At 51.7% G+C, this 12,304-nt stretch overlaps 1 protein-coding gene across 3 annotated transcripts in view; it reads right to left on the bottom strand.

Annotated features, from left to right (window-relative positions):
* The window catches only part of SMOC1 (SPARC related modular calcium binding 1), a 161,460-nt gene that overhangs the window by 15,898 nt on the left and 133,258 nt on the right, over positions 1-12,304 (bottom strand). For all 3 annotated transcript variants that reach the window (XM_006932946.5, XM_006932947.5, XM_006932948.5), the window contains exons 8-10: positions 4,251-4,443; positions 3,593-3,675; positions 3,304-3,409 (exon numbers count right to left, since the gene is read on the bottom strand). In XM_006932946.5, coding sequence (XP_006933008.1) covers positions 3,304-3,409; positions 3,593-3,675; positions 4,251-4,443 — 382 coding nt within the window. The remainder of the gene's footprint in view (positions 1-3,303; positions 3,410-3,592; positions 3,676-4,250; positions 4,444-12,304) is intronic.

The following is a 12,304-nucleotide window of genomic DNA, read 5'->3' as shown; positions in this document are numbered from 1 at the left end:
GATCAAGAGGCCTTATCAAGACTTGTCTCTCTGTATCACATAGGGACCTATCCATCTATCTACCCATCCTTCTAGCCGTTTATTCATCCAGCAAATATTTATTGCACCTCTCCTATGTGCCAAGGATTATTTTGAGTTCTAGGAACACAGTAGGGAAGAAGACAGGTAATGCTCCTTCTCCATAGAACTTAAAATTTCATTAAGTAGGGTAAGCCAGACAATAAATAAACAAGCCAGCAAAATACCAGCTAGGGTAAGTGCCTGGCTGAGAAATTAAAAAGAGGTGTGGCGACAGAGGGTGACTGACAGCCCCTTTAGATGGGTTGGTTGCTAAGAAGTTGACATTTAAATGGACAGTCGGGACCAATCACAGGAGGATGGGGCCTCATATTCCAGGCTGCAGCAGCAGCTTGCATGGAGGTCCTGGGGCAGGCAGGAACCTGGAGGGTTCTTCAAGGCCTGTTTGAGGGACTGAGAAGGACCAGCAGCTGGGACACGGCCAGTGAGACCCTCCTTGCAGGGCCAGTTCAGGTGGGAGCTACAGCTTAAAACCTGGAGAACCTGCTACCCCTGGCCGTGGCCTCCCCATGTAAATGCTGCTCTTTCTTCCTGCATTCCCCAATTCCTGCCACACCCCCCGGCCCCCAACTCTCCTCCCGGATTTCTAAACTATTTCTTGGTTCATGTGGTGTGTCTTTTGATTACAAGTCCAGCCTCCAGGTAACACAGTTACCAAATGCATTTCAAATTTTTCATTCTCATCAACACCAAACCCAGTTTTGGCATAGTATGAGCTTAACGTGAAAAATGTGTTTAGGAAAGAATCCTTTTTTAATCTTCTCCCCACTCTAAATTACACCTAAAAGAGAGGGCTTTTAAAAAGAAAAAGAAAAATCTCTTCCCTAAGGATAAGTTGGTATTAAAAACTGGTATTAAAAACATTATTTTCTGTAAAGATCCCTGCAACCTGTGATTTGAAGGCAAGGCATCAGTCCTGATGCCGCCTGGCCAGGGGGACCTACCTGTGCCTTTGACCTCCATGGACCCGTCACCCACTGGCCCAGGACCCAGCCGGATCTGGTACTTTCCTGGCACCCTCAGTCTGCCTGGGGCCGAGGCAAGGCCCATGCTCGGAAGCTGGGCTGGGCTCCCAAGGAAGCAAGTGGGAGAAATTTGAAGTCTTGTCTTCTGAGGAGTGCGGAGAAAGCACCAGGCAGGCTCCCTAAGTGGCTGGTCAGAGCCAGCAGCCCCAGGTGGTTGTGGATGGGAAACACTCAGACCTGGAAGTTTTAAGCCCATGTCCCTCCTGTTTACTTTTTCCATTTTCTTCTTCTTCTTTTTTTTTAATGTTTATTTATTTTTGAGAGAGAGAGAAACAGAGCGTGAGCATGGGAGGGGCAGAGAGGGAGGGAGACACAGAATCTGAAGCAGGCTCCAGGCTCTGAGCTGTCAGCAACAGAGCCTGACACGGGGCTCGAACTCACAAAGCACAAGATCATGACCTGAGCTGAAGTCGGACGCTTAACCGACTGAGCCACCCAGGTGCCTCTCCATTTTCTTCTAATAAATATCTCATCCCAATTTTTGCATGAAACGACAGGCATTTTTCATATTCCGAGCATGAGTAACAAAGGCAATAAATACTGAATATGCTTCCACAAACTCCCCTGCCCCCTCTTCTTGGAGAAATGGATACAGTCCTCTCTATTTTAAATGCCCAGTCGCTGAGCACCGTCGGCTGCCTCCAAGCTGTTCCCATCTCCCAGCCTATCAGACCCTGTCTCCATCTTCTCAGACTCAGTGCTCTGTCCCCCCTGGGGAGGCCTGATGTCATCCACAGGGTGTGCAAACCCAGAAACCAGCCTGAGAGCTCACATGGGGCTGCTGAGAGGAAGTGCACCAGACCAGCACCTTCCAAGAGTGGCAACCAGGAGGCAACCTCTGCGCTCACTTGGACGTGACCTAAAACTGGGTCTTCCGGACAGCCACCCTCGCCTGCCGCAGGATGCAGCACCCCTGAGCTTGCAGTCCTGGTTCCCTACGCTAGACACACACCCTGTGTTCCTGCGGATCGCCGGCAAGGCGGCTACGCCGGGGCCTCTCCCCAGGCCTGGAGCCTGGACCTGCCACCCTGGTGGCACTCCTTGCCTTGCTGATGACGGCTCTGCCTCTGGGCTGATGCGGAGGAACTGGGCCTCAGAGCTCAGAGACAGGTGCCCGTCCCTGCCAACATTCCTCCACTGCTGTAGGAGCCCGATGCCTCCCTCCCCAACACACACCCCTTCTGTGCCTCCCCTCTGGCTTCCTGGTCCCTGGCCGTCTCTTCTGTCTCATCTGTCGCTGCTCTCCTCTCCTCCTCACCCCCTCCAGCCCAGCCCAGCCATACTGGACGATGGGTGTGCCCTTTCTTGGAGCCACAGTGTTCTTTCCCTTTTCCTGGGGTGGTTTTCCTTCTTTCACTGGCTAAGTCCTACTTGTCTTTCGAAACTCAGCTCAGCTATCACCTCCTCCAGGAAGCCTTTCTGATTCCTCCGGACTGAGTTAGCAAATGCTTTTCTGTTCTTCCACCTTATTCTGGCACTGACCACGCAATTTGCAAGTATCCCCACTAAGCTGCATACTTTGCGGACATGAACATGCCTCACATCCCTGGGTTCCTAGTCCTTAGACCAGTGCTTGTTCAGCAGGTGCTAAATGTGTGGATGGGTGGATGGATACATGCGTGCATGCGTGCGTGCTCCAACCACTGACCTAACGGGCCCAACTAGTGAGGCCTGGGATGCTGGTCACTGGGGAGTGTGTGCATTTGAGCCTCACGTCAGGACTGCCTCAGCCAGCGTATCAGCTGCTGAACTAAGTTGGATTTGGATATGGCGATGTCCAATCCCACTGCCCAGAGCCCTTGGGGTTCTCAGGAAGCCAAAAAGGCACATGATTCCTGCCTTCTCAGAAGAGAAGAAAAATCACCAAGTGCTGTGTACTCCCTCCCTGCCCTCACTGCCCGATTACATGCCCCTCCCCCTTCCTGCTATTCAGGACTCTCACCCCAGTGCATCCACTCCTGAGGCTAAGGTGCTGGAAGTCTCTAGACATCCCTAAACTTGCCTGTAATCAGGTAACTAAAAGGCAGAGAAAAGCAATTCCCAAAGAACAGGGAGGGGAGAGGGTGGGAAGACTTTTGGCAGAAGGCAGGACCAGTCCTTGCCCTACCCAACCCGTAGCCCCTCTCCCAGCCTCCTGAAGCATCCGGAAAGTCAGGCACCCACATCCCCGGCTGGGCCTGCATCCCGCTCACGTTCTCACCTCCCACCTCCAGTAGGCGCTGCTGAGTTAATGGCCTGCACCATGTCGGTGGTGAGGGCATCCAGGAGGCTGGTGATAAATTCCATTTTCTTCCCTTCTGGACACCCTGAAAGATAAAGTGAGATTTGAGGGCAGATCCCAGGGCCCCTGTGATGCCCCACCCAGCACCCCCCCACTCCATCCTACAGAAGGGGAAGCAGAGCCAGAGGAGGGAGCTGCTTCTGCACCACGGGAATTGGAAGAACAGAAAGAGGTGAGGGGACCAGCAAGGGGCAGCCTCTCCTCCCACCTGGCAGCTCCCTGTCCTTGAAGGGATCGTCCACCTCTGCACTCTTGGCCCTGGCGTCGCTCTCACAGCTGGGCATCACGTAGCTGGGAGGAGAGAGACACGGGGGCGGGTAAGGAGGGGCTGGGAACTGGTGCCACTGCCAGCCGCAACCACCCTGTTGTCACTAAGCCTAGAACTCCCGGGGCCAGCAGCAGAATGGCGCCTGTGCTGTCCAGCAGCCACCCGGCAATCCCAGTACCAATGTTTCCAGAGGCGTGTTCAGGCATGGCATGGCAACCACTCAAGCAGAGCGGCGCCTCAGTCACGTGAGGTCTGCACGCAGGATCTTTGGGATCCGCAGAACCTAGGGACTTGGGGCGATAACCTTCTCGCGGGTAAACTGGAGTTCGGAGAGGTTACCTCCTTTTCCGAGGTCACCCAGCGAAGAAGAGACAGAATTATTACCGGAATCCAGGACCCAGGTCTTTCTACCAGGACCGAATCTGCCCAGGAGCAGAAATGTTCTCCTTGTGCCTTGATTCCCGCCGGGCCGGGCCAGTAAAGGAGGGAAACACGAGCCTAGCCTAACAGGGAGCTGGGTCTCCTACCCCAGGGTCCCTCTAGGGGCAGGATGGGCTCGGGGGCGGGGGGCGGGGGGCGGGGGGCAGAGCGGGCTTACCGTGTGGAGGTCCCGGGCAGTGGGCGCCCTGTGTCGACTAGCACACACCAGCAGTAGCCAGTGGACTGGTGGCACTGCACTGGCTTGTAGAGGCCCCCGGGGGCGCACTCAGGGATGACGATGCCCTCCCGGGGATTCTGCCTGGCCTCTTCCAGGGCACTCTGCCTCTCCTGGTCACACGAATGGACCTTCTCTGCAAGAGAAGATGCAGTCTTTGGGGGCGCTCCCTCCCGTGGCTTCTCACCACTGCTTTTGGGGTAAGGATCCAGCCCGGCCCCCAAGGAACTGATGGCTGGTGAATCACCACGGAGAGCTGTGGCTCCCACACCGGCCCACGGTGGCGGGGGCTGGCTGCAGCCTCTCCACGGCCAGGGCTCATTAGCATTCACACCCAGTAGGTTCTACCGCACGCGCAACAAGCCGGCCCTGGATGGCAGGGCTGTTCCTCATCCGAATGGCAGTTTGCCCCCGGGGGTGGAATTTCCCCGACTGTTTTCAGAGTGGCTCCTGCTGATGCACTGTCTCCTGGCTCCTGGAGGTGCAGGGGCCTGGCCCCTGGGAGCTGACAAGCTGACGCAGGAACGCCTGTGTGTGCGGACGCTCTCCGAGCCCAGACACAGCAGGACAGCGCCCCGGCCGCCAGCCTCGGAGAAGCGATGCTTAGTGCCCAAGAGGAGCAGAGACAGGGCCCATCCCCACTCCTTCTCAGGCTCCAACAGAAGGCTTGAGAGGCCTGAGCTGATGACACAACACTGCCCCATCCAGCGGGAAAGAGAAACGCCCACAGGAAGCGTCTGCGCTCAGCAGCCTCGGGCAACACGCGAAGGCGGCCTTACAGCCAAACCCGGAGTCCCCGAACCGGGCCCAGGCTGTGTGCGGTGCCCCTCGCCAGGCAAGGCTGGCTTGGGGGGGCCTCAGCCCCACAAGGCCCCTGGACTGAAAATTCCACCCAACAGTCTACCTAACCTGACTTCCCTTTCCTGTTGTGTTGTTGCTGCTGTGTTTTCTTTTGTCTTTTAATTATTAAAAATAAATAGCACTGGGTTTCCTTTCTTGGTATAAAGAAAATTTTGAAAAACCCATGATCCCACCAAAAGTAGACACTACCTTTCCTAGACCTTTTCTTTTGCACATACAACATGAAAATACATATGCACACACCTACCTCATTGTTTGGGTTGTTTTTTTTTTGTTTGTTTTGTTTTGTTTTTTTTTTTACAATAAAAGAGATCACGTCATAAACGAGTACTATTATTTCCTCTTGTCTGTTTTTTTTTTAAATGTTTATTTATTTTTGAGACAGAGAGAGACAGAGCATGAACGGGGGAGGGTCAGAGAGAGGGAGACACAGAATCTGAAACAGCCTCCAGGCTCTGAGCTGTAAGCACTGAGCCTGACGCGGGGCTCGAACTCACGGACCATGAGATCACGAGCCGAGCCGAAGTCGGAAACTCAACTGACTGAGCTACCCAGGCGCCCCTCCTCTTGTCTATTTATTTACTTTATTATCTCTTTAACGAACACGAGTCTATAACTTTCCTCTTGAAGATGACAAGAATGGTCTTGAGCGACCCATGAAGTTTCACAGTGTATTATAAAAATACCATTCTTAGAGGGGCCACGGAGTGGCTCAGTCGCTTGGGCGACTGACTCTTGATATCTGCTCCGGTCATGATCTCACCGTTCTTGGGTTCAAGCCCTGCACCGGGCTCCACGCTGATGGCGTGGAGCCTGCTTGGGATTCTCTCTCTCTGCCCCTCCCTCACTCGTGCGCATGCGCACTCTCTCTCTGTCTCTCAAAATAAATAAGCATTAAAAAAAATTTTAAAAACACCATTCTTAGAGCCAGGAAGTTGGTACCAGCAACCTGGAGATTCATGCTGCTCACTGAACAGCACAAATGGTCCAAATAACAGCAACTCAACTCTAAAGGAGCCAAACCTCTGAATTAAGGGCTCTGTGAACGATCGACAAACGAGCAGTACAGATGCTTGAACGAAGCAGGTGGACACAGAGATGCGAAGCAGCCCAAAGCAGTCTTCGAGAAAAGTCACACAACGGGGAAAAGATTCTTTGTCTCACTCCTAGGAGAAACGCTGAAAAGCAATAGCCTACTGAGTCTCATTGCAGGGAGAGGGAGAGGGGGATGTTTCCTTAGGGGCATAAAAATATCTAAGGGTCAGGAGGCAGCTATGCTGAGCACGTTCATTATTAAACTATAACTCTGATTTTGGAGAATGAAAAAGAATACTACTGTTTTCATAATGTAAACACACACACACACACACACACACACACACACACACACACAAAACTAAACAGGATCTCCTCGGCTGGAGGAACAGAAGTTTAAAACAGTTGACAGACTTTAGACTAGGGATTCTAAACCTGATTAGAACTACCACCAGGACAGCCTCCAGAGGCAGCTTAAGTAAGAGACATAAACTGATTGGTTTATCATAGACATAAAGCTGGCTTGAAGACCCAGATTTTTGGCTTTGGCCCCTGGCTGGGATGGAGCCATGGCCCCTTTTAGGGATTACACAAGAGTTTCTCAATACCTCCCCCAACCCCAATTTGGTTACCTTATTTCCCGACCTCATATTTCATGCCACGGGAAAGGCGACAGAGAAGCAAAAACCAAAGAAAAACAGCTTTTTTACTGGCACCACGTTCGTGTAACAACCTCTGACAGAGGCTTTAAATTAAGGTCCTCCGGGCCAACATTCTAAAGCCATAAATCAGACGGAAAGGGAGAGGTGCAAAGAGAGTGGGGGGCAGAGCGAATGATAACCTGACTTCACACCGTCGGGGATCCTGGAACTGCAGAAATGTGGAGAGAAGCCATCTAAGAAGGTGGGACCCCGTGGTTTGGGGGCCGTCGGCAGACTTCTGGAAGCCCTTGAAGGCTGTTCTGAAATGTTTCCAGCCGGTTCCCATAGAGGCTGCACTGAGTGGTACGGAGAATAGAAACCATACAAGTGATAAAGCTCGCTAATTTGGAAAAATGGGGGCTAGCGTGGAATTAGAGAGAAGGCCAAATGTAGGGTTTATTGCTTGTTTGCTTATTACTTTATGACAGGCCCTGAAAATTCCAGATGCTCCTCTAGGAAAAAGACAGGAGAGGTTTATAATAAATCACTAACCCTCTGTGAAGAGTACCCAGGGAATTTGTCTTCCAACAGAGAGAAAATCTCCCTTAAAACCGTCTTTATACTAACAGTCAAAGCAAATATTCATTGAGTATGTGTGCCAGGTGACAAGACAGCTTGCTTAATCTCCTTCTGTGTGAGGTGGGCACCATTATTTTATGCCCATTTTGTAGACAAAGATGCTGAGCTTTGGAGGGATTCATGAATTTTCCCAAGTGCGCTCAGCCAGAGGGAAGAGAGCTGGGACCCCGGTCAAGGGCTTCTGACAGTCAAGCCTGTGTCTTGCGAAATTTTATACAGAGGTTACTGCCTCTAATCGGTTACCCTGGGAGAAAAATGCATTTCTTTTTAGTGTGAACCTCTTCCGGGTCAGTCACTTTGCAGACTACCCCAAATCTGCTGCATTTAAAACCAAGTGTGTAAAATCACATCCTTGCACATGGACACAGCACAGCCTCTTCTGAACCTCTGATTGTTCTCGGCCTAAATACACTGCACATCTTGCACCCGAGGATTTTTGCCCACTTTGCTCTGGAACTGAAAACTTAAAGCCAAATTTGCCACTCGCCTGGCATCACAGAACAGCAAAATGAATACTAAGAGCTCGCACTCTGAGTGTTTAGCATGTGCCAAGCTTGGTACTGGGCACTTGACTTGTATTAACTCACTTCAAACTCATCACAAACCTGAAGACAGGGGTCACTATGACCCTCACCGAGCAGAAAAGGACCCAGGAACACAGGCGGACTGCATGGTTTCCTCAAGGTCATCCAACCGGAAAATGGCAGAGCTGGGGATCCAGCCCAGGGAGCCTGCCCCCGGGCTATGCTGTCCACTCTTCAATACCATCTCTCACTGCCACATGCTCATCTAATTTTTATTCTAACCCATATTTTTATTTTCCTTGGTGCGGCAGATGGTTAGAAAATGGTTCCAGTGAATTGCACCTCTCTGTATCTGCGCCCTCTTGCAGACCCCTCCACGTTGACTCTGATTTGCTTTGACGAATGGAAAGGGCAGGGGTGACAGTGTGTGACTTCCAGGCCTAGGCCTTAAGGGGCCTTGCAGTTTCCACTTTCACCTTCCTGGAAGCTGCCCTGAGGCTACCATGTAAGGAAGCCAGTCCAGCCCACTGGAGGATGAAAAGCATATGAAAGAAAACAGGACTGACGCAGTCCCCAGCCAGCACCAACTGCCAGCTGTGTGACCTTGATCATCGAGGCCGCTCCCGCCCCATGGACCCTCCAGCTGGGTGAGTCCAGGAGTGCGTTCAGACACAGCCAGTCAAGGAACCACCCAGCCAATGCACAGAAACATTCCAGCATCTATTGCTGGAACACCCAGTGCAGAAGTACGCCACACCCTTCAGCCGATCGATCACTATTAGATCGATCAATTGATTATTCCTCCAGTCAGTGCTTTTCCAGAAATCATGAAAATATGAATCAGTAGGTACCAAGGGACATAAACTCATTCTGTGTCTGAGGACCCAGAAACCAGCCCCATCCTTAGGGCCACTGGCACCCTCTGCCCTTTTGGGTTACCTCCCAAATGAACCTTAAAATTCACCACTCTCAGTCTTCCCAGGTACCAAGAAGTCACCTTGCAGTAATGTAAGGCAAAGGGTCTACTTCAAGGATCTCTTCTTGACCCTCGGTTCAGAGAGGGAGCTCCCCAGAAGGAAACGCCCCCTGCTCTAGAACATTCCGTCTCTGCTTAAGGAAGCTCAGGGAAGGATGACAACATCACAAGATCTGGCCTGATGGTGATGAGAAGGACCAGGTCCATCGGCAAACACTTGCAAGGCGTAATCAGCAGCACAGAGGAGCAGTCAGGGCTGTCCAGGGGACACGCGGATACATGACACATTGTCACACAGTCACGTGCCCCACCCCTACAATCCTACCCCAGGAGGGTACGGAGGAGAGATGAGAGCCAGGTCACTCCCCACCCGGCAATGGGTGCTCTGAGTCTCACAAACCTCTGCCTGAGAGAAGAAATACAACAGAACGGTATCCCGTGGAAGAAATGAGGACATGGTCAGGCCCTTGTCACCAGAAAACACACAGCCCTCTCTGTCACCATGTATACTCGCACCACAGCAAAGCAGGCCTGAAGCAGGGAGGGAGTGGCAGGGAGGGGCAGAGGAGAGGGAAAGACGAGGCTGAACCAGACAAACCTAAACTCTGTCTGCAGGCCCAGGGCATGGGTTCTTTGTGTCCAGCCAAGACAGGATAAGCATGGAGAACCGCTCTGTCTGCTTCGGCTGGCCCCTGCCCCTGTGCTTCTCAATTACTCGTGGTAATGAGGAGCAAAGGAGAGTGCGGACAACCTAAATCCTCGGCTAATCCCCAGTCCTGATTTTAGCCCAGAGTTTATCCTTTTGTCCTGGGAACTTTTTCTCCCTTATCATTTTTTTTTTCTTTTTTTCTTCTTTACTTTTTTCCTTTTTAAACAAAAATGGCCAACAAACATAAACATTAGAAGATTCAAGTTTCAGGTCCTTGGGCTGGGCTTTCTCTCCGGTTGCTGCCTTCCAGAAGAGGAGCTGCTAAAGAAAGAGACAGACAGCAAAGCTAAGACACTGGGTAACCTGAGTCAGCAGGGATCCGTGAGCCAGTCACATCGTGGACTCTTTGGAGAAAGAGCAGGGGTGACGGAGGCAAAAAGAAGACAGTGATTAGGGCAGGTCAGTAACATTCAGGGTTCTACAGAGTCACGGAACCAAGAACAGACCTACATCTACATCTATATCTGTATCCGGATATCTAGATCTGTCTACATTTAGAGCCACCTATCTATATATGTGTGTATATTCATCCATATATAGATATAGATAGATGTAGATATAGAGAGAGAAAGCGGAAGAGGCAGAGATATTTATTTTAAAGCATTGGCTCACACGATCATGGGGACCTGGCAAGTGTGAAATCCGCAGGGCAGGCTAGAAATTCAAGTAGGAGTAATGGTACAATCTTGAGTCCAAAATCAATAGGTCAGGCCAGGAGGCTGGAAACTCAGGCAGGATTTCTATGCTACAGTCTGGAGGCAAAATCGTTTATTCAGGAAATCTCAGTTTTTGCTTTTAAGACCTTCAACTGATTGGATGAGGCCCACCCATGTTATGGAGGGTCATCTGCTTTACTTAAAGTCAACTGATTGCAAATGTTCACCTCATCTAAAAAATAACTTTGCAGCAACATCCACACGAGTGTAGGAACTAGTCTACTAGTGTAGAAACTGGGCACTGCGGCCTAGTCACGTTCACCTACAAAATAAACCATCATGACGTCCATATGAAAAATGAGAGTAAGAAAAAAAAACCAATCTTACAGAAAACCACACCAAGAAGGGCCATGGGCCATAGAAATGTGCACCGGGAAGGCGCCTTGATGAACAATGCAGTATTCGTGGAGAAAGAACCAGGAGCTCTCCTCCCAGGGGAGGTGCAGTTGCTAATTAAGGGCAGCTGCTCAGGGCATCCTGACGGAGGGCTGCTGATCTGAGAGAAAAGGAAGTGGGAAGCTGATGGAGTGGAGGGCAGTGTCCTGGGAGAGGACGGGGCTCCTGGAGTCTCGGACCTAACGTGGGATCCTGAGAGACCCACGAGATAAGGGCTCACAGAGAGGATGCAGAGGAGGTCAGGGGCCCCCGTGGACACAATTTCTCCCAACGTCGTACTGGCTGTGTGCTGGCACCATGTCACGCTATGGAGAGGTCAGAAAAGTTCTGGAAGACATAGCAAGAAGGAAGAACCAGTCCTGAGATCTTAACCTATCCTTACCCCAGGCATTCCTCCATTCCTGGAACTTTCCCTGAGGGCCCCAAGCTTGAGCGCAGTCTCCCTGTGCTGAGTCTAGGACTGAGGATGCCTCCCGTAGCCCTTACCCTTGGGGCCGTGACTTGCCAGCTCTGTACATTCCCGAGAGCGAGGCCTAATGGCAGCCTTTCTCCCCCCTTCCTCATCCCCACCCCCGGCCCCCAGCTCCTCCTTCGGAGCAGAGCCATGGAGTCTCCATTTAAAGGACACGTAAAGAGGATTTCGTCCAGGAGCCCCCGTACTGCTGGAATCCCTGCAATGCACTCTCCAGCCGCGGAATTCTGCTCCAGCCTGACATTTCAGAGACGGGGCCACCCATTGTTGAGTAAATGCCAAACGGTGGGGCTGAGACCACAGAGGCTGAGAAGAGAATGCCTGTCCCCTTGACTCATCCTGGAAAATGCTACACTCAACCCTCAGACTATCAAGCATTGGATTTTCTTGGGGGGGAACAAATCAGCAAGAGGTTACTCGCCTGGAAAGTGAGAGGAACTTATTTATGCTTCGCTGCGAGAGGAACCGTCCCACCAGGCCAAGAACGTTAAGGAAAACACTAGCGTGGTGTCGCCTGCAATTATCCTGAAACCCCTTCAAACACCGCACGCCCACCTAGCCTCTTATCAAAAATGAATGAAATGCTGAACGATAACCCAAAATAACAAACCGTGCTGTGAAAAACAACCTTTCCTCAATCACAACATGAAATTCCAGAGGCGGAAGAAATCGCGTGGCTCCTGCCTCGGGCTTCTCTGAGTCAGCGTGTGAGGGTGGGAGTCGCGTGCGCTGCCGAGGAGGGGACCGCAGACACGAGAGGAGGGGCAGGTGGGCCCAGGTCCGAAGGCACTGACCTTCCTGGTGTTGAAGGGCCAGAGATGTGGTCTCCGGGGGAGGCGATGCCGGGGGAGCCCATACTCTTCAGGAGAGATTTATGGAACGTCATGGAACAGGCCCTTTTTTGTTGACTCGGCCACACAGCGTTTTAGCACCTATGGTTTCAAGCCAACTATGTGAAGAAGTTATTTTTCTTACTTGTAGACTTCGCACTTTTTCACAGGAAGGGCCAAGCAGCCCCCCGGGGGACC

Source organism: Felis catus, chromosome B3 (assembly GCF_018350175.1).
Source record: "Felis catus isolate Fca126 chromosome B3, F.catus_Fca126_mat1.0, whole genome shotgun sequence".
NCBI classification, from domain to species: Eukaryota; Metazoa; Chordata; class Mammalia; order Carnivora; family Felidae; genus Felis; species Felis catus.
Note: the sequence above shows the minus strand (reverse complement) of the source record. Positions and strands in the feature narration are given on the sequence as shown.